The 23,118-nt window shown below is 38.5% G+C and overlaps 1 protein-coding gene across 1 annotated transcript; it reads left to right on the top strand.

The window, feature by feature from the left end:
* Positions 1 to 921: 921 nt before the first annotated feature.
* LOC141444721 (uncharacterized) lies at positions 922 to 22,264 on the top strand. Its single transcript, XM_074110334.1, has 11 exons — positions 922 to 2,006; positions 3,037 to 3,171; positions 3,365 to 3,973; positions 5,143 to 5,270; positions 5,524 to 5,598; positions 6,130 to 6,265; positions 7,212 to 7,327; positions 8,830 to 8,926; positions 9,408 to 9,551; positions 20,389 to 20,511; positions 22,096 to 22,264. The coding sequence occupies exons 1-11, from the start codon at positions 1,767 to 1,769 to the stop codon at positions 22,234 to 22,236; spliced, it is 1,944 nt and encodes a 647-aa protein (XP_073966435.1). The 5' UTR covers positions 922 to 1,766; the 3' UTR covers positions 22,237 to 22,264.
* The last annotated feature ends 854 nt before the right edge of the window (positions 22,265 to 23,118 follow it).

Here is a 23,118-nt window from a genome sequence, read left to right as displayed (position 1 = left end):
GATTTTTCTTTTGGCCGAGCAACGTTTGGTATAATTTCGTTACGCCTATTATTCGTTTCGCCGAGTAGTCGGTAGGAAGAATAGCGATAAGCAGATTTACGTTTACTAGATTGTTTGTTTCGTAATTGTTTCAGTTAACCGAACAACTGTTCGTCGAGACACGATAAGCAGAGTTATCACATGGCATTCATATTGTTAAGTAGATTTAATGTTCAGTCGATTTTTGTTTCGTAATCTGCGTAGATAAAATTGGCCAAACGACAGGTAGGATTTTACTGAGTTGACTATATAAATATACTAGCTTTTATCAAAATGAAGTTAGGTGCGACGACGAGCGTTAGCGAGGAGGAGTGTTAGGTAGAATTGCGACCAACAACGCACGAGCCGAGCGAGCGAAGCGAGCGTGCCGCGGTAGCGGCCGGCGAAGTGCCAGAACCGAACTGCTAGCATCGCGACTTGGTTTGTTTAAAACTCCAATGTAAAATAAATACAAATGATGGTCAAAAATACGTTTATTACTTGAAAACTTGTGAGGGTACATAAAAAAATCATAAAGAATGTGCGGTCAGCACGGCGTGTAAAAATGCCAATAAGGCCATGTAATCCATACATATTCACGGTATTGAATGCCAGTCCCCATGCGAAACGAAAAGATGCGAAAAGTTGATATGCGCACTGAATAATAGTTCAACCGTTACAAAAGCGAAAGGTTGTTCGACCAAATGTGCAAAATGTGTAGTGATTAATAGGCTAAACGAATTTCTGTAAATAGTTGTACGGCTTACTGACTCATATGCCAAGTAAATAGTCTGCTAAAGGTTGAGTTACGATACGTTAGTCTGCGAAACAATACATCTGCCTAAAAATAGTCGGCGAATCATTAGGTAACCAACAAACACAAACTTTCGCATTTATAATATTAGTGGGAAGTGGGATATGTTTAAATCCTATATCCTATTTTCTATATTGCGATCCGTTTCTGTCCCGCTTTGCTGATAAGTTTATTATGTTAACAGGATGTTTACTTCCTGGAAAGTCAGGGAAAAATCAGGGAAGCTCAATGCAAGGTGGTCAGGGAAAATCAGGGAAATTTGCTAGAAATCCAGAAAGTCAGGGAAAAAACTCGTGATTTCCCAAAACTTAGCTCGTCTTTCCAGTTGTGGGCGACGTCTTAAAGAATGGCACCATAAACAAAACGAAAGTGTGCAGTGAATTCCCATCATCGGGTCTAGCTTAGTATCTGGGGCAGTAAAAAAAATCATACCTATTATTATAACCTGCTTTGAAATGTACATGATTGGTCAGGGAAATTTAGAAATGTGATGAGGGAAAGTCAGGGTTTTTTTTTGGATTTGTAGTGGACACCCTGGTTAAGTTTAGATTTGGAACCCTTAAGGTTAAGGTTCTGGCGGAATATCAGCATTGCGAAGCAATTTGTGACATCGTGCTGAGTCAGCAGGGCTACTACCAAACTCGAAGTGTGTGTCGTGCGGTCCCTCTGACACTTATACTATTTAATACGAGAGCGAGAGGGACAGTACGACACGAACTTCGAGTTTCGTAGTAGCCCTGCAGATTCCCTTTTTCGTCTATATTGCTCTTTCCGCTTTTGCTTTGTTTTGTTTGTTTTTGTATGTCTAAATAAATATCAAAGCATGTAGAGTAGAGGCACAGAATAACTAATAGGAGTAAGGTACCGTAGAGGGCCCTAAAAAAAATCCGATTGAAATTGGTAGAAATGAAATTTTAGTGGCAACACTGTCGCAATGTCAAACCAAACATATGATCAATACAATACACTTGTCTTCCTCATTTATTTATGTAATAAAGTAAACAAAACAATTGAATTATACAAAAACAAAAGAGCAATATTTGTGATTAAAATGACGAGAGATAAAGTAGATGAGTTGCTTGCTTGTCGCGTCTGTTTAGCGGTTGACGTCGATTTATACGAAATACGAGAATGTAGATTAGAACAAAATTTTACTGATTTGATGGGCATTGTGGTAAGTATTCGACATTAACCGGCTGGAATTTTTTAATAAAAACTTTTACGAAATCCTGTAAAGTTAATAAGGTTCAAGCCATTTCGGCGTTAAATTTGATTATAGTTAAATTATATCATATCCATCGTACCAGTAATATGCCTAATGCAAAAATTAAAACATTTTTTTTAATGAGCTGACCATGACAGTACTGTAATTTACAGTCTAGTGTTAACCTTAGGAGCATAAGGATCCGTTTTGCGAGACACCCTCGGAAATCTCTGGTTAAAACGCGGCCTAATGCACTGTGTGTTAATATCCGGTCAGCTTTTGACCCAGCTGCCATAATCCCATGGTTAATCTCCTTTTTAGGGTTCCGTAGCCAAATTGGCAAAAATGGAAACCTTATAGTTTCGCCATGTCTGTCTGTCTGTCCGTCCGTCCGCGGCTTTGCTCAGGGACTGTCAATGCTAGAAAGCTGTTATTTTGCACGAATATATATGTAAACTATGCCAAAAAAATGGTACAATAAAAATTAAAAAAAAGGGTTATTTTTTCCTCATCCGACCTTGTAGTGTGTGGTATCGTTGGATAGGTCTTTTAAAACCATTAGGGGGTTACTAAAACAATTTTTCGATTCTGTGATTGGTTTGTAAAATATTTAACTTTAAAGTGCAAATGTTCATTAAAATCGAGCGTCCCCCGCCCCCCTCTAAAATCTAAACCGGTGGGTGGAAAAATTTGAAAGAATTAGGATGGTAGTAAGTGTATCTAACTTACAAGGAAAACTATAACGGTTAAGTTTTCTTGAGAACTATTAGTAGTTTAAGAGTAAATAGCAGCCTAGCTTAAGGTATAAAATATACCTAAACTTTTCCGTAAAAAATACGAAATCCTTAAAAAAAATACTTAATTTTTTCGTAATAGCTACGGAATCCAATTTTGTGCGTGTCCAACACGCTCTTGGCCGGTTTTTTTTTTAAATTACAAAGTTACACCTAGATCCATAAATAGATCTGATTAGCATAATTTAAAACTACATTCTTCAAAGGTGAGCCAGTGGGACGGCTGCCCGCGCCACATCTGCGTGTGGTGTCGTGCTCAGATGCTCAAGTACTCGGTGCTGCGGAGACAGTGCCAGCGCTCCCAGGGCATCCTGCAGAAGGCTTTAGCGGAGAGCCGTGTGGTAAGATACTTGGCCAACACAACACACAACACAATAAGTTTGAAGTGCTTTCTAGACGTGTAAAAAAATTAAAAGGTTTCCATTAAAACCAATACTTTATTTTAAGTGATGTCACGAATAAATGTTTCTTTCAAGCCAACGAATTTTTTATTGAATTGTCATTAAATATTTGTAAAAAATATGTTTTTTCTAGGTAACTGTGGATTACCTTCGTACCATAGACCGTGTAGCTCAAAAACTGAGTCTTAATCTAAAAACCTGTAGCGTTTACACCTCAGATTCTACTCAGCCAGAATTCATAAAAATAGAAGACACAATAAAAGAAGAAACCAACGATTTTATAGAAAACATATTTATCAATGAACCAGATTTTGATGATTCCGACGTCATTAACAATGAAATCAACGAAACAAACGGATCAATTAATACTTATACATTAGAAGAAGTAGTTGTAGATCTGAAAAGAACAAGGCTTGCTAAAACTAGTAAAAAAAGAAAAAAATGCGACAAACAAATTGATAAAAGCAAGAATCCTAAAATCGTTGAAGCTAACACTAAAACTAAAAGAATAATAAAAAGGCGAATGGCTGACAATGGTTTTCTTCCTGATTTTAATTTTGACGAGTTTCAAACCAAATATAATGTTAGGATTGATATTTTGAGCAAAGAAGAACAACTGAGGGAAGTGGAAGGGAGAAAGATGGCAGCTAGTTACACTCTCGCGGCTTTTGGCTGCGAGGTGTGTGGGAAGGGGTTCGCGACTAAAGCTGTGTACGACGGGCACATGGCGAAACATAGTGTGGTGAGTTGGAACTATTTCAAATTAAGATTGGTTTTTGGAGTCTTTTTGTATTTTTTTATTTCAACTTCAAATTTGTTACTTTTACGGCCATCCCGTGAAATTCAACGAAAATACAAACTGAAACACGGACGCACAGAAAAAACCCAGAAAGAGACCAGCGCTGGGAATCGAACCCAGATCCTCAGCATTCCGTGCTGCGTGCTATAACCCTACACCTCGCTACACATGTCGCTAGTGTCGCTGCTTTAGTGACAAAGAAAAAAGCAGGCTGAAATGTGTGGTGCATGGGAGAAATTTGTGCCTAGACTGAGTCCATTGAGTGTAGGGGTATGGCACGCAGCACGGAATACTGAGGACCTGGGTTCGATTCCCAGCAATGGTCTCTTTTTCTGGGATTTTTATGTGCATCCATGTTTCAGTGTATTTTCGTTGTATTTCAAATTAGCTTTTTAGAATAGCAACGCTGGCCCTGGGGTAGAGCAAGAGGAGAAGTCGCTTTAGACACCAAATGGGCCTCATTTTCCAGTTTCCAGCGCAAAATAAAAAAAAATGACACCTTTTGCGAGGCGTGGAAGTGTTGTAGACAATCTTGTTCCACCTTGATCAAGAGCTAGAGCCGGCAATGCCGCTATGTCTGTGGAGAGGAAAGAGAGGACCTGATATTGATTGTACAATACAATACAAGAACTCTTGGAATTAGTATTAAATTAATATGATATTTACGGATAGAAGAAAACTTCTAATATAATCCGAAAGATGAATAATTAGTAACATAAAAGAATCAAAAACAGGATCATAAAACATGGCCGGTTCATGATGCCCTTAAAGAATGTGGATGAACTGCATTCTAAATATGTACAACTACTTTGAACATGAAACTACCGTGAGACTCACTCATATTAAATATAATCACGTCTTAAATCGAGTTTAGCTCGACATGTTTCGGGCTAATCCGTAGCCCTTCGTCTTCGGAGCAACGCGACTTTAAGACGAGAGTTATCCGGGTCATTATAATTAATATGTACAACTACTATTTGCCGATTACAGTTTCATTGTAATCGACAAAATTTCACGCCATTTGTTATAAAAAATTATAAGTCAGTTGCAGAATACAGTTACATTGCGATTGTGAAGTACATCTGTAAAGGCCCTGAACGATTTCTCGACAGAGTGCGGGCGCGCACGCCTGCGAGATCTGCCTCGTGCGCTTCAAGACCAGAAGCCGAGCGCACGTGCACCAGGACACGCACCGCCTCAAGTTCACCTGCGAGGCCTGTGGCTTCGTCACCAGAACTAGGTGAGGCTAAATTTTCTTTTTCTACTTCTGCTTCTATTTCCACTGCGTCGGTTTTGTCCATGTCTTTAATTAAAGATTTAATGTAGCAACAGTTTTAATAGAACAGTAACACTTGTTTTTCTCGTGCAATCAACGCTGAAATTTGTAATTTTTTTTAAATAAGCTTAGTTATTCGGAGGGGGCATGCTGAAAGAATCGTCGGTACCTTGCCTGAGGGGAATGCTTTAAATGTATACATACTCTTATGTTTCAGGTTCATAGCAAAGAACCATTTCCTCTCGCACGCCGGCACGACGCACAAGTGTCCGCACTGCGACGCAGTCTTCAGGTAAGCCAAGCAGTACCTCCGTCACAGGATATGGTAACGTCTATGTTCTTCTGGCAAATCAATGAACAAGAAAAGATATAATTTGTAATTCAAATTATTAAAGTGAAATACAGAGCCTAATTTAATACACAGCTTAATTCTCATTTATTGCTGATTATTAGACTGGGCTCAGATACCTGGAAACGGTAAAATCAAAGAATACTTACGTATAATTTTTGTTACGGGACTCTTTTACAGACTATCCCCCTTATTCATAAAACATAACAAGCCTATGTTAACTAACAAATGCTTTGTCCCTTTCTAACAAATACAAATGTCGAAGTGACAGATAAGGACAAACTAATTTTAGCGGCATTTTAACTAAAATAGGTTTGATTGTCGTTTATGAATAAGGGGGTTAATCTATGGTTCGATTATACCTTTCTACTATATTAACTTGTGGGATGTAGCGGGTTGCACTTGAAACTGGTCTTTACAACGAAATAAAGTGGGTAGACGTACTTGTTTCTGTGGCATGCGGCATTGTTGCAGTAAATACACGTCGTACCTGACGCACGTGCGGCGCCGGCATCCGGCGGCCAACACCGCGTGCGAAATGTGCGGCGAGACCTTTGTCGGCGACAACGGCTTGAGGCATCACAAGACGCGCACGCATCGGAACAGTGAGGTGAGCGTGGAAATGGTTTGAATGAATGAATAAATTGTTTATTTAAAGAATAGTACCTGGGCGACCGAGCTTTGCACGGGCTAAAACTCGATAACAAGCAGTTTCCCAGAGATAAGACCAAGCTAGATCGATTTTTCATCCCCGAAAACACCTACATAGCAAATTTCATCGAAATCGTTGGAGCCGTTTCCGAGATCCCCAAGCCATACAAGAATACAAGAATTGCTCGTTTAAAGGTATTAGATTGATGTTTTACAAATGAAATTGACTGACATACGTCTATTACGAGTTACAATTTCAGACACTGAATAGACTATTGTAAAAATATGAATGTCGTTGTCACAAAGTTATTATTAAAAAAAAACTCAATAAAAATAAAAAGGCAAAGCAAGTCTAATAGTAAAAACGTGACCCGCTCAAAAATTCCAAGTTATGGATCCCGACTGTTGAAGTTTAATTTACTTACTTTATTATTTTTATTTATTTTTTGTATTCTCATTTTATTTTATTTTACTTTATTTTATTTTTTGTTGTATTTATTATTATATTTGTGTCCCGAATATTTTTTCATTTTCATTTTTTTTTTTCATTTTTATAGTGCTAAACGCTAGACTTATTTCGTCCTTTTTAGGCTCCGCGGCATTTTGAATGATTATTTCTGACTCCAACGGTCGTCTAATTTTTTGCGTGATGACGAAGAGATGACAATTACTACTACTACACCAATCAATTGATCGTCGATTAATTTAATGAGCCGATGTCGATCGATAGCTTCTACTATACCTATCTATCAATCGTTTATCGATCGGTATCGGTCGAGTAGCAAAATCTACCAAACCAATTGACTAATGACATCGATCGACACCTTAAAGTCTTGTTTATCACAAGCTTCTCTCTGCGTCTAGTCGTCTAAAGCTGTTATCTACGATACTGTCGTTTGTTGCAGCTGTCAGTGCCCCAGTTCGAGTGTAAGTGTGTTGTGTGCGGCGCGCACTTCACGAGTGTGGCGGCGATGGAGACGCACGCAGCCGCCGCGACTGATGGCTGCGATGACTCCATGAGGTAACTGAATGATATACGACGAAAAAACAAACTGAAATATGGATGTACCGAAAAAAACAGAAAAAGACACCAGCGCTGGGAAGCATTCCGTGCTGCGTGCTGTACCCCTACAGAAATGTGAATACTCTTCTTCTTAGTCGGACACTCTTGTCAGAGTGGTCGTGGTTGCGCAGACGAGGTACATGAAAAGATGTTCGGTGGGTCGCAGACCCTTTCGAGGACAGCCCTCTTAGCAATGTGCTTCCATTTCTGCCGGTTAGAGGCGTTGCGAGTACACTGGACCATGGTGGACTCAGTAGCTTTTTTAATCAGGTCAGTCCAGCGAGTTGGTGATCGGCCGCGTGCCCTCTTGCCTTCCACCTGCCCCTGAACCACCAATCTCTCCATTGAGTTCTCATTTCTGGAGATGTGACCAAAGAACTTCAGTATTCGTAATTGCACAGTCGACGAAAGCCGGTCTTTAATATGAAGCTCTTTGAGGATAGAAAGATTGGTGCGAAATGCCGTCCACGGGATCTTTAAGAGACGCGAGAGAAATGTGAATACAGACACAAATTTCTCCTATGCACCGCTTATCTCAGTTTGTTTGTTTCTTATTTAGCCTCTTAAGCAGCTTTATATTTTCGTCTTTCGATATGGATTTCACGGAATGACCGTAAAAGTAACAAATTTGGAGTTGAAATGAAAAATACAAAAAGACTCCAAAAACCAATCTTGTTATAAATCCCGTTAATTTTGCGTGCTCGCGTTATTTTTACAAAATGTATGCAGGCTCCTCTTCCACACTGGGCACGTGCCCAGAGCCCCGCGCCGCGATGCATTGGGTCCCGTTTGACCTTACTCTATTACCAAACGAAAACCGATAGCTACTCAAAATCAGGCTTACCGAATGCAGCATGTGGTGCCCAGGGCCTCTAATAGGTGAAAGACGGCCCTGAATTTATGGGCACTTGAACACAAGCTCACTCCATCCAGTCCATCCGTATTTTGACTGAGACACTGTATATCTAGTTGTTATTTCATTATATATTTTTTTTATTAACAATTATTTTTGTTGTTAATAAATTCAGACCATCTTTTTTATTTTAAGTTAGATTAATTATACCTTAGGTTATACCTACAAATATTTTAATTATATCAAAAGATATTCGCATGTTTTGCTAAGTCTACTTGATTTCTAACTCTACACTCTTCATTTATTTGTCAGATGCGCTAAATGTGCTTCGCCGTTTTTTGATAAAGAAAAAGATAAAATATAAAAATATTTATTTGTTAAACAAAAAAAAAAAAAAAAAAATCATAGACAAAATCGTGTCGATAATAATATCTTTAGAGTTGATTGTCTACGTATAGACAGGGAATCACAATGTGGAGCGGAGCCTCTGATAAAGAGATCTCTCTCCAGGCAAGTGTTATGTCTGGGGACCGAACTAGGTCGGAATTTCTAGTTGCACACTAGATGGCGCTAGGAGTCGCTACAACAACATAATGTGTGTGCGCAGGCCGTGTCCGCACTGCGGGGAGGAGTGCCGCAGCGACGAGGGCCTCGGGCGGCACCAGCGGGAACACCACGCGCAGAGGGCGCTGCTCTGCCGAGAGGTACTATACACGTTTATACAGGATTTCTTCATCAATATCATCATTAACATCATCAATATCTTCAATCTTCATAATCATTATCATCATCATCATCAATGTTATCATTAACTAGAGCTGCGCTGAGCGATGATGCGTTAAATGAAGCGTTAGCGTTTCTATTGGCTCATGACAAACAGATTACTCGCAACATCCTCGCATTTCTCTAGTGGAAATGCAAAACGCCGCCTTAATGTCAACATGTTTGTAAGGACCAACGACAAAACGGTAGCGGGCAATATTGTTACTATATCTTCATCATCATCATCATTATCATCATTGTATTCGGCTTGGCCTTGGGCTGTGCTATCCACGCGTTACTACTGCGGTTTAGAAACGAAACACACACCATTAAATAACTTTGCAGGTAAGGTTGTCTTACTGTTTTCCTTCACCGATTATTATTGTTTAATATTTTGTTGTGACCGTAGCTGTGACATTGCAGTGCAACAAGTGGTTCAGCGACGCGCAGTCGTGGGGCACGCACCGCGCGCGCGCGCACCTCAACCAGCGGCTGAAGGAGCCCCCCCGCGCGCGCCCCCGCCCCGCACACGCCTTCGTCTGCGAGACCTGCGGCAGCGAGTGCACTGTGAGTGGTTACAATAAGCGTGGCATAGTCAATGGCATTCGCATCAGCAATATCGTTGGCTTTAACATCATAATCACCAAAGTTGGCGATATTATCATCATTACTGACACTGGCATTGATAGTGACGTTGTCGTCGTCATCTTCGTTAGCATTTATATCATCAACATCCTTATCATCGTCGTTGCCATTACTATTCACATCATTACCATCATCATTACAATTGGCATATGATAGGATGACGACAGGTGTCGAGTCGACAAACAGTGGAAATAAGTATCAAATTGGAACATGCTAACGGAGCGAGAGGCACGGCTGTGCTCTATTGATAGGCATCACATTGCTGAATAGAATAATCCTTTATTCATTGTTACACACACAAGAAACTCACATTTTGTAATTATCCTCTTCCCCTCGGATCTCACAAGGTGTTAGACGTGTTTGATATTCTGTTACGGTTTATTTTTTAAATTATAAAAATAAAATAAGTGACATTAATTCGTGAGTGAGAATAGGAGTGCATAAAATCAAGAAGTATTTACGGCGCGACGCGCGACGGCAGCGAGTTGCTCCTGGTACTTCATTCATTCATTACCTGCATACTAACGAACTGTGCTCGCTGCGACCCTCTCGCTCACAAGGCGCGTACGCTGTTGATGTCACCGCGCCGCTCATTAAGTGCGCTCGCAGGCACTGCTCACTCTCGTGCCTTTCGCTCTGTCATTACTAATCGGATATCTGTTATCCTAGTATACAATGAGTGAACTCAACAGTAACATTACAAATCTGGAGATGTCGTATGACGATCAGGTTACGCCTCCTAATTACGTTACTCAACGAGTCCAAAGACATAGTTTGTCTGATGATCTGTTCAGGGATTTTAAGGAGGAGATGAAGCAACTAATGACAACATTTACTATATCTCAAAGAGAAGAACTCGCCAGTCTTAAGTCAACTCTTAAAGAAATTCAACAATCGAACCAAAACATTGAGAGCTCTGTCAGTATTCTGCATGCACAGAATGAAGAATTTAAAAAACAAATTAACCACCTAGAAAATCATGTGAAGGAGGATAGGCAATATATTTTATTTCTGGAAAATAAAGTTGAAGAACTACGGGCGGGCTCTCGAAAAGCTAATTTCGAATTAAAAGGTGTACCTAAGCAAGCAGCTGAAACCAAACAAGATTTGATACAAATGGTAATAAGCTTTGCAGAGACAATTAAGTGTAAAGTGAATAAAAGTGATATTAAGGACATTTATAGAGTGCGCGCAAAGAAACCTGAGCACAAAAATACTCCGATTATCGTAGAAACTAGTTCCGTTTTGCTGAAAACTGAACTATTCAAGAAGGCAAAATCTTTCAACAAAAGTAACAACAACAAACTCTGCGCAAAACATCTAGGCTTCAAAACTCAAGAAGATACACCAATCTTTCTTTCAGAGAACTTAACACCGAAGGCCGCTCGCCTGCACTACCTGGCTCGGGACCTGGCTAAGTCAAAAGGTTACAAATATTGCTGGCCCAATTTCGGAAAGATCTTTGTACGAAAACATGACAATGCACCTATTATTTTGATTGAAAGTGAAAAACAAGTTCAACATTTGATGCAGCAGGAAACCTGACTACCTAAGAAAATTATTTTAAAATGTTTAAAAAGATGTGTCAATAAATTGGTATTATTATTTATTACTAATAACGCTCGAGTGGAGCTTATTTACTTATTAGTGGATTATTTAACCGGGAGCCCTGAACTTGTTCATATTATTATGGTATGTTACAATATTATTTTGTATAACCTTATTCAAGCACAACACACACACACACAAACACTTTCAATATTAATTTTATCTAGATTTTACTTTTACCAAATACTTACATTCAGTTATACACTCAACTGCTTAATAAACGAAACTCTCACTACTAAATTATCTTAGGTTATTATAGAATTCTACTGCCAATTTGTATAATAAAACATGAGGCACACTATTGTTATGCGCCTAACCACCGATTGTATTTATTCGTTGTGTTTTCATTCTTTGGGGTCAGTTTATATGAGACAGTACATTATCTAAGCATATTCCTTCTTAAGTGCACGAGGTACGCTGATGATACGACGTGTTGTAACATTAATAAGGATGGATAGTACGCTACAAACATTGAACGAAATTGATAACCTAGAAATAGCGCGTTCGTTTCAGTGTAACGTTGCAGAATTTAAAAGCTACTTACAGGTTAGAAGGGATGATTTTACTGTGATATCCCAAAATATTAGGAGTATATATTGCAACTTTGACGACTTCTTACTGACTTTATCTAGCCTTCCATTTGATACAGACGTAATAATCTTAACGGAATGCAGATTAAACGTAAACAAACCCTTACCACAACTATCGAATTATAACTCGTATTCTACAAAATGTCAGCTCAATCAAAATGATGGGGTGGTAGTGTATGTTAAAAATTCATTAAAGCATAAAATTCACGAAATTAAACTGCCCCAGTCGTCTTGTTTACAACTAGAAATATTGAATTACTACGTTCTGTGTATGTACAGGTCTCCATCTTACCCAAATGCGGAAGGTTTTATAAACTCATTGGGGGTACAACTAGATACCCTAAATCATACAAATAAAAACATTATTATTGCCGGTGACATTAATATCAATATTGCACTCAAACCTATTGAAAGTTACTATGAACAAAATAATAGAATCAACTATCTAAACATGCTGTCCTTGTATGGTATCTTGGCTGGTCATACTATACCTACAAGAGATAAGAACTGCCTGGACCATTTTATGTTGAGAATAAATAGAAGCAAAGCGTTAGCCTCAGTAGCTATTTTATATACCACTACTTCTGATCACTTCACTACGTTTTTATCTATAGCTAAAACTAAAAACTACCCACCAGTATCTAAAATAAAAAAAACTATTAATTTTGAAGAAGCCGTCACGCACCTTAAAACCAAAAAATTATCAGAACTTTTATTTTGTAATGATCCTGATGAGGTCGTAGAGGGGCTTATATGTAAATTAACACAAACTTTGAAAGAAAATACAGTAGTTTCCACAATATCAAATAAATATCGAATTATCAAGCCATGGATCACATCAGGGATCCTTCGTTGTATAAGAAATCGTGATAAATTGCAACAACAAGTCCGTAATGATCCATTTAATGAAATTAAAAAGATAACATATATTAGATATAGAAACTACTGCAATAACCTTATAAAAAAATTAAAAAGAAGATATGAAAGGGATTTACTAGCCAAATCTATTAAAAATAATAAAACACTATGGAAAAATATTAAAAACATTACATATACAAGTGTAAATAATTGTACAAACTCGGAACTACGAAATATAAAATCAGACCCAACCTCCTCCGCAGATTTCATAAATGAATATTTTGTTAACATAGGCAAACAGCTTGCCGAACATGTTCATCCCGATAAAAATACGCAAAATTCTTACCTTGATCATCTACCTTCTCAGCCTAATTCATTTGTGCTTCTCCACACCGATGACATCGAGGTTTACAACACTCTGATGACTCTCAAATCGGATAGTGCTCCAGGATGGGATAATATTCCTAAAATTTTTTTGAAAATGGCAAATACAGAGGTAGTCCCAGTTATAACACACCTCATTAACCTTTGTTTTGATACAGGAATCTTCCCAGCTCTTCTCAAACGGGCAATTATAACACCCGTGTACAAGGGTGGGGACAGAAATGATATAAATAACTATAGGCCGATATCGGTGCTGCCAGCGATCTCCAAAATTATGGAAAAACTTCTTAACGTAAGGATACTTAATTTTTTAAATAGTTTTGATATTTTATCTCCCTCCCAATATGGTTTCAGACATGGTCGTTCAACTGAGGATGCTGTAGTTTCACTAAGTTCACTGGTAGTAGAACAATTAGACAACCATAAGAAGTGTATGTCAGTGTTCCTCGACCTAAAAAAAGCGTTCGATACTGTATCTGTTCCCATCCTTGTACACAAGCTAGAAAAGCTCGGTATAAGAGGTACATCACTTCGCCTGTTCAAAGATTACCTGTCTAATAGAAGACAAAGTGTAAAGTTGTTTGACTGTATCAGTGGCGATGAGGAGGTGTCGTACGGCGTGCCGCAAGGTAGTGTCCTTGGTCCAACTTTATTTTTGGTGTACATTAATGACCTTTGTAATATGCATGTTGCAAATGCAAAAATATTTTCATACGCTGATGATACAGCCGTCGTTTTTACTGGTGATTCCTGGGTTGCGGTTAGGAAAAATGCTGAACAAAGGTTGAGGCAAATACATAAATGGTTACAAAACAACATACTTACATTAAATACTAGTAAGACTAATTACGTATGTTTTAGTATTAATAATGATACACAACCTAACACTGACTTTGCCATAAAAATACATAGTCATAGTTGCGATTATACATCGGATAATTGTAACTGTCCAAGTATTTTAAAAGTTACACATTGCAAGTATTTGGGTGTCTTTGTGGATCAGCGACTCTCTTGGTATCAACATCTTGAATATGTATCTGCACGAATAAGAAAATTGATTTGGGTTTTCAAATCTCTAAGATATGTAGTGCCGAGAGGTGTCGCTGCGTCGGGAAGGCCCAGTGCTCCGAATAGAGATCTTATAAAGGATATTTATATATGCTTGGTGCAATCCGTTATAATTTATTGCATATCTGTATGGGGAGGTGCGGCCAAAACGCGTTTTCTCCAGGTCGAACGTGCTCTAAGAGGTTTGATTAAAGTAATGTATTTTAAAAAGAGAAGGTTTTCCACTGAGAGCTTGTATAAACTATCTAAACTTCTTTCTGTTAGAAAATTGTATATTACTCATGTAGTGTTAAAAAAACATAAGGCTTTACCATATGACAGCAGTATTACACTTAGAAGAAGAAAGGATAACGTAGCATTTGCACCTCAAACAAAAACCAAATTTGCTAGCCGACAATATATTAAACTTTCTGCTTTTCTGTACAACAAACTGAACAGGGAATTAAAATTTTACAGTAGACAATATAATGAGTGCAAAAGGATCATTCTGACATGGCTTGAAGCTAAAACCTATGAGGAGACTGAGGAACTATTGCAACACCTAAAAAAATGATATCACATACTTAATAGTAAGTACACATACACACACACACATACACACGCACACACACAAACACACACACACACACGCACACACACACACACACACACACACACACACACACACACACACACACACACACACACTTTTTCTTTTATGGGTTCTTGTTTTTTGCGTTTGTCTTTTGTGTTTATTTCAATTGATGTTGCTGCTTTGATTTGATGGTGGCACAACTAAAAATTCTAGGACATAACATTTTAGAATATGTCACTCTTCAATCAAAGTTAAATTATCAAATTATAAAACTTGTTTTGGATTGTGTCTCTATCGATCTGGAGCAGTGATATATATAAATTATATAAATTGTGCAGGATTATTCGATATTGCATGCCTATATGCTTGCATGCAATAAGTATTATAAATAGAATAGGTAATAGAATAGAATGTAACAGTCACAAATTGATTTATAAATGTAACACCATCTTAGTACGGTCAGCGTCAGAAGTAGCTTTGTTACAAATACGTAACGCCATGCAAGTGATAAATATGTACTATTGCGGCAGAGTGACCGGCTGCTTTAGATGCTGACTGTACATGCAGACTATAACTATAGAGGAGCGGTGCCTCCTGACACAGGCTTTATCAAGCTTAAAAGGAGGCTCCAGCCATTAATAAATGCCATGTAAAAGAAGTTGTTATTGAAATAAATTGTTTAATTGTTTAATATATGTCCGTACGTAATGGCGGCAGCAGAGGAAGAGAAAGGAGCAAAAAGCTCTCGTAAACCATAAATATAGACGTTTTCGTCAATGACAATTATAGAGTTATTTAAGGCAGACACACACTACCCAACATTTTTATCATCAATATTGCGGGCAATACCGTTGTCATCGTCATTATAACCACCAAAATCGGCGACATGCGACATTATAATAGTTTTTGTCTTTCGCATTAATATCGGCGTTGTCGTTGTTATCTTCGTTACCATTACTATCAACGTCATTCTCATCACCATTGTGATTATCATTATTATCGTCATCACCATCATCGTTGTTACTACAAGAACATTATCGTCATTATCATTAATCACAGTATCATCATCATGGTCGTTATCATCATTACCTGTGGCATTCTCATGGTTGGCACTGGCGTCATCATCTTTAGCGCTTTTCCTGTCATCGTTACCGTCACAAGTGGTTCAGCGAGAGTCCAGCACTGTCTGGGCCCTCTTTCCCAGTCGTCCATAACGAATTTTCATCTATAAACCACGTCATATCAAAATTTAAAAACTAAAACCAATTAAGATTGGTTTTTTGGAATCTTTTTGTATTTGTTTATTTCAATTCCAAATTTTTGTTACTTTTACGGTCATCCCGTAAAACACATATCGAAAATACAAACTGCACAGAAAAACCAGAAAAATAAGACCAGCGCTGGGAATCGAACCCAGGTCCTCGGCATTCCGTGCCGCCTGCTATACCGCTACACCACCGCTGGACAACGGTACAGACACGAATTTCTCCTATGCACCACATATCTCTGCCTGTTTGTTTCAAAAAACAAGGGCCTGCGCAGGGGTAGACAAGTTAGAGCATTTGGATTTGACAGCTTTGAAACTCGATTACAGCGCTATCTCTTGAGATCATGTAGTCCACAGCTCTTTTTGGACTCGAAATTTTGTCGGTATAGGTGATAGATGTCGTTAGTGCAGTATTATCTAGTTTTATATATTCTTTTACTTATACTTCTATCTGAATATGCATTTTATTATTTTCATTTATCAAATCCAACCAATTACAGTGTTTATTTTAAAATATTCTCCAAAATTATTTCCTATTTTCTTTATTTGTCATAGTTTAGTTAGCAAGCAACACAGAAATCATAATGTCTAGTCTAGGGACTGCATACCTACGTCCGTCATAGAAACGGTTATTCAAGTTCAGTTTTTGATTCGCGCTGTCATCGTTCATCCACCATTACCTCTCATATTTCGTTTTCTAGAATTTTTTTACCGTACAACGGCAAAAACTACTAGACACTGGCAAAATTGTCCTCCGATGGACAGAGCCATATTTTTTTAAAGAAACAACAACAAGTTCAGATTCGCTTTCGTCTTGAAAGTTTCTTCGATGAGTTGCGGGATTTACTTTGCGAAAGGATGCTTTTGAATTGTTTTTTTTTTGTGTTTGCGATTTGGACGCTGTTTTTGTTTTATTTTGTGATTATTACGACATTCAACATGCGTTGTGCGTTAGGCTGCGAACATAGTGGTAAGTAACATTAGTTTTTCTATCATTTAGCTTAGTTTTTATAATACTCGTCCTGCTGAACTAATTGAGACCTGGGCCCAAGTGCATAATAAAGTAAAAGCTAATAATATTCGTGAATTTCAATACATAATCGCTAATACTATTAGCTTGTATTTTATTATGCAATCGGGCTCTGATTGCATGTTTTCCCGGCAAAAGAAACTGATTATTTATTACCTGTAAGATCAGAACGGCGCCATGCCAACGGGGTTTTATTTAGACACGACTTATTTAATATACTTTACGATAGGATGTCCGAGTGGTAACAGAACCTGACTACAAAGCTTAAGGTCCTGGGTTCGATCCCAGGTTGGGACAGATATTATTTGTGTAAAATACTAATGATATTGAAGATTGGAGGTGTGATACATATAAGTATGTATCTATTTAAGTATGTTTAAGCAGTGTTTTCCAAGCTACCATCATTGTAAAAACACAGTTATACAATAAAGCTTATTTCTATTTCTATAACTATTTTTGTTTTCCAGCAGAAATACCACTTCATCGATTTCCCAACCCTGATAAATTTCCTGAGCAATTTAAAGCTTGGGTGAATGTCATGGGAGAAAAATTGGAAAACCCAGAAGACTACGTGCGGTATAAGCACAAAAGAATATGTGGCATACATTTTAAAGCAGAGGATCAAAATAGAAACAACCTTCTTAAAGGAAAAGTCACATATTTGGATGGTATGGATGAAATTAAACAAGCTGCCCATTTATATTACGTAAAATAAGCACAATAAAACTAATAAGTAAAACTTGTTATTTTTTTTATATCCCTACTAAACTATACGAGTAAGAGCCCCCGCAGACCGCAGACTTTTTATTGCCGGTAGTTTAGTTAGGCTCTTTAATCAGTATAAAGACGTATGCAAGTGCGCACACAAGGCGCACACTATAACGACCGATACCGAATCGTTATAATATGCGCACTTGCATACATCTTTATACAGATTAACAGCCTAATTAAACTCTCGGCCGATATAGTCTGCGGTCTGCGGGGCTCTAATAAAGACATGGTTATATTTGTAGGTATGCATATATATATACGGCGTCTGACACCAATTTTCAGAGGGCAGCACGGTAGTATTTCAAATATGGCGTCGCGTCAAACGGGGTGACAGATAATTGCGTTGAGTACGCTCTCTATTCCTTTTGGTATATTTATCTTACTCTATGGCCTGCGTCTAATTTTTTTTAAGATTTATATTTTTTTATTGTGATATCTTTCTACTATATTGACTTAAGGTGTGTAGCACGACACAGGGTACTAAACAGCGTTACCACCAATAACGTGCGAGGATGTTTTCAGTAGCCAATAGAAATGCTTCATTTACACATCCTCGATCAGCACATCTCTGGTGGAAACAGCTGAGCGGAGCGAGGCGAGGTAAATGAAGCGTTCCTATTGGTTCATGAAAAACGGTTTACTAATGATTCGGCGAAAATTATTTAGCAAATTATTAGCTCCCAAACTATTTATCCCATATTTTTATTTAGGCGAAATGTTATTTCCCAACTCAACATTTCGCACTGATATCATTTCCCAACTAATCATTTGATAAATTATTATTATGCAAATTATTACCTGGGATTTTTTTAAGATGTCTTTTATATTTTGGTCAAATGTATTGATTGGCATACCTTAACTTAGCAACATATTGAATGGCATACAACCTACTTTCCTAGTGGCAGTTATCCTGGCTGCTATAAAAAAAAACTAACATCGAAGGCTAAGGCGGGAGCTACGCTCCGCTTCGCTCCCGCCTTAGCCTTCTGAACCTAAACTATCCAAGTCGCTTCTGCTCCGAGCCGTCTTGCTCGCTCGCTTCGCTCGCTCGCACAAATTTTGAAGTAAAACTTTGCAATATAAAAATTGGCCAAATGTTATTTGACAATTTGTTATTCGCCTTAGCCAATCATTTGCTACATAATTATTTGCCACATAAAAGTGATGAAGTGATGAAGTAAAATTTTGCAATATAAAATTGTTGCGTAATAAGAAAAATGCGGAGTAAAGTTATGCCAACGAATTGTTTGCCAAATGAAACTTTGGCGAAAGATTGGTTGCTAAGTGAAATTTGGCGAAACATATTTCGCCGAAAAGGCAGTACACCATGAAAAACATATTCCTCGTAACATATCCTCGCACATCTCTGGTGGCAACAGAGCCGGATTAAGCCAGCGCGGGGCCTGTAGCAAATATTATCATGGGGCCTTTGATTTGCATTGCCCTTGAAAAACTTAAAATGTGTCTCATGTGAGTGTGTAATACGGTATTTCACTATTTTGTATGTTTTTAAATTAAAACATACAAAAAGTTATACAGGTTTGAAATTCAAGATTAGACAGAGAAAGACACACTGGCATGAGACGTCACACGCCAGTACCGCCATACTTGCTGCATAGAGAAAAGCGTTTTAGAAAGATACAGGTATATAGATTTTTCAAAAAATCACTATAAATCCAATTTTCAACCGATTTAAATTTTCTCTTCGCTAAACACTATCCCCCTTATTCATAAACGACAATCAAACCTATTTTAGTTAAAATGCCGCTAAAATTCGTTTGTCCTTATCTGTCACTTCGACATTTGTATTTGTTAGAAAGGGACAAAGCATTTGTTAGTTAACATTGGCTTGTTAAGTTTTATGAAGGTAAGAGTATATCTATATTTTCATAATAATATTAAGATATGGCAAAATCAGGAGTTGTCAAATACCGTATTACGTCAAGTACCTATATGTTTCTTTTTTTCTTTTACATGCATGTTATATACACACTCTGTTTACTTGTATTGCCGTGCCCTATCAGGGCGTCACATGTATACCTATTTTGTAATTTTCCATCCTAATGCCTGTAATATGACATGCAATAAACAAATTTGAATTTTGCTTCAAATTTTAACCTAGTATTAAATAGAACACTATAGTCGCTCATTTTGATACCATCTGTTCGTTTGACGGCGGTTTCGTGTTGGTTTTGTGGTGGCAGTATTGTACCCATTGATAAAAAAACATGGTAAACTGACATTTTTACGATCAGAAAGCATTGGTCCGCGGGGCCCCTAGACGCGCGGGGCCCGTAGCATTTGCTACTCTCGCTACTTAGCTAATCCGCCACTGGGTGGCAACGCTGCTCAACTGTTTGAAGCTATACAAAACTATGTCTGGTGTACCATCAGCCAAATAAGTGGTCTATCAAGTTTTAAACAAGTTCCTATCAATATGAATATGTCGTCAAAGTCGAACTTTCAAGTTGACAGACACGTCTTTTGGCATTATTGTTTTGTGACATGCAAACGATTATCAACTTTAGGGTGGTAGACCACATATTGGCTGATGGTACAATAAAGAGTCTTTGTATTGTATTGTATAAGCTTGTTTTTGTATTTGGCAGTCCCTGACGAACCTGGCAGCGCACCAGCGGCGCCACTCGGGCGCCCGACCACACGCGTGCCCCGCCCCCGGCTGCCCGCTATGCTTCAGCAGCCTGCACAACATGCGCCGACACCACCGCGTGGTCAGCATCAATGCCACCCATTCATATTTTTAACCCGATGCAAAAAGAAGGGTGTTATAAGTTTGACCGCTATGTGTGTCTGTCTGTTTGTCTGTGGCACCGTAGCTCTTAAGCGGGTGCACCGATTTGAATGCGGTCTTTTTATATGATAGCAGGTTTTTTAGCGATGGTTCTTAGACATGTATATTGAACTTTGAGTGACAAAGTCGGGGGTTTTCCAACTTTTAGTTGGTTAGGTTATAACAATCCCGATTGTCCTCTCATGCTGGGAGGACGCCTATGCCATGCAGCGGAATTTATTTTCCCTATTAATCCTACTAATATTATAAATGCGAAAATTCGTAAGTCTGTTTGTTTTTTTATTACCTCTTCGCGTTTAAAGTGCTGAAACGATAGATTTAATTCGATACACAGATAGCTTTTATCCCGGAAATTGCATAGTTCCCGCGGGATAGCAATAAACGAATTCTATGCGGACGGAGTCGGGGGTAACAGCTAGTTTATCAATAAAAAATACAGCATTAGGGGTTTAGAACCATTAGTGACTCCGTCTGCGTAGAATTCGTTTATCACTATCCCGCGGGAACTATGCAATTTCCGGGATAAAAGCTATCTGTGTATCGAATTTAATCTAAATCGTTTCAGCATTTTAAACGCGAAGAGAGAAGATTTATTACGCTGTAAAAATTAATACAAAAAACACAAAATGCTACAAAAAAACCTCATTTTTTTTTCTTATTAGGGATTTTTAAACCCTGACGCAAAAAGGGTGGTTTGACCGCTATGTGGTCACCGTAGCTCTTAAACGGGTGAACCGATTTGAATGAGGTTTTTTTTGAAAGCAGGTTTTCTAGCAATGGTTCTTAAATATGTTTTATCAAATACGGTTTAGCCGTTTTTGAGATATTGAACTTTAAAGTGACAATGTCAGGAGTTTTCCAATTTTTTGTTGGTTAGCTTATTGAATGTTGCGCATGCGCACTTTCCGAATATTGAGATCATAGAACTTTCTGGCGATTTTACCGACCAAAAAAAAATAGTAGATTGTGCAACAAGAGCATAAAACGAGCCATTTTACCCAAGACGTTCATATAGTCACCCGAGCCGGTACGGCGAGGATCGATAAACACGTCATTTTATGTCGCCTAGATCAGGGTTTCTCAAAGTGGGGTACGCTATTCGACGGTAGGGGGTTCGCGACAAGGTTTACGTGATGGTGGCTGCAATACTGGCAAGATTGACTTTTGGAGTCTTTTTTTTTTTTTTTTCAACTCCAAATTTGTAACTTATTTTTTTCAGTTTGTATTTTCGTTGGCAAGACGATTCTTACCTATATTTGTTACCTTTTATTGAAATTAATAATATACATTATATTATCATGATGATTGAAATAAAAATAAACTTAGTTTCTCTAATAGCCAGTTTTATTACTTTCTTTGGGTGGAGGGGGGGGAGGTAGGGGTTCGCTGTCGTCTAGAAACTTTAACAGGGGTACGTGGAGCCATAAGTTTGAGAAACCCTGGCCTAGATCCAGCATAAACGCCAACTTTACGAGCATGAAAAGTGAAAATTTGTTTTTTCCAGGTACATCTTGGCCAGCGCCCGCAAGTAAAATGTGGCACGTGCGGCAAGTTGCTGGCGCACGCGGCGTCGCTCAAACTGCACGTCAATACGGTGCATTTGAAGCTGCCGCTGCCGCCGCGGCAAAGGCGGCGCGACAAGTAGCAGTAGTTTGAAGTGAATACAAGAAATTAGGAAAATTAATTTGTTTTTATTGAGACACCTTTTTTTTAATTACTCCACTGTTGGTGCGTCAATATAAACTGAGATATTACTTAGTATTTCTTATATTGTAAATGCTGAGAGAAAATGATTTTAATATTGCAAGCCCAATTAAGGTAGAACATAAGAACATTTTGTAGCACTAAGACCTTTTGTATTAACTATGTTCTGGCATAAAACATATTTGATTTGATTTGATTTGAATACATTTTAGTACGTGTTCTTAAAGGCGGTAATAGTACATTGTGTCTTAAGGGCGGTAAATAAGGAATTACGAACGAGAATAAGACTTCTTAAGAGGGCTTTAATGAGTCGATGTTCGTAATGCTAGTACCGCCCGTGCGACATACAATGTTTTCCATCACATTTGCGAGTAAAATTGTACATTTGTAAAAGAAAAACTAATATTTTTTCAAAAATTGCCGATACCGCTAACTGCGCTCTTGGCAGCGCCAGCTCCCCGCCGCCCTCCTCCCCCCCTCCCCCTCCGCAGCATGTGCATGGCGTGCGTGTGCAGCGCGCGCACGGCGCAGCAGCACACCATGCAGTAACAAACTCATGCGACCGACCTTGGGCTTCATGACAACAAAATTAGTACGGGCAAGGACTCATTTACCGACCACGGGTTTCATGACAAGCACATTAAGGTCGAGGGTTTTATTTGGGAGGTTGCAACTAAGGTAGCCTGCATGTTACGGCACTGTTTACGAGCAAGTGTGATGAAAAGATTATATATTATTTAAAAAAAAATGGCCGATACCGCTGGCGCAGCTTGCAGGCAGCGCGCATGCTCCCCCGTGGCGGCCGTGGCATGCGCCTGCAGGG

Source organism: Choristoneura fumiferana, chromosome 30 (assembly GCF_025370935.1).
Source record: "Choristoneura fumiferana chromosome 30, NRCan_CFum_1, whole genome shotgun sequence".
Taxonomy (NCBI): domain Eukaryota; kingdom Metazoa; phylum Arthropoda; class Insecta; order Lepidoptera; family Tortricidae; genus Choristoneura; species Choristoneura fumiferana.
The sequence above is the reverse complement of the archived record's forward strand: the minus strand, read 5'-3'. Positions and strand labels throughout refer to the sequence as shown.

Excerpts from the sequence above, each read along its gene's own strand:
- LOC141444721 (XM_074110334.1), top strand. The coding sequence starts at position 1,767 with ATGTCAAACCAAACATATGATCAATACAATACACTTGTCTTCCTCATT. Across the intron at positions 3,974-5,142 it reads ACATGGCGAAACATAGTGTG|AGTGCGGGCGCGCACGCCTG; the intron begins GTGAGTTGGAAC and ends ATTTCTCGACAG. Across the intron at positions 7,328-8,829 it reads GGCTGCGATGACTCCATGAG|GCCGTGTCCGCACTGCGGGG; the intron begins GTAACTGAATGA and ends GTGTGTGCGCAG.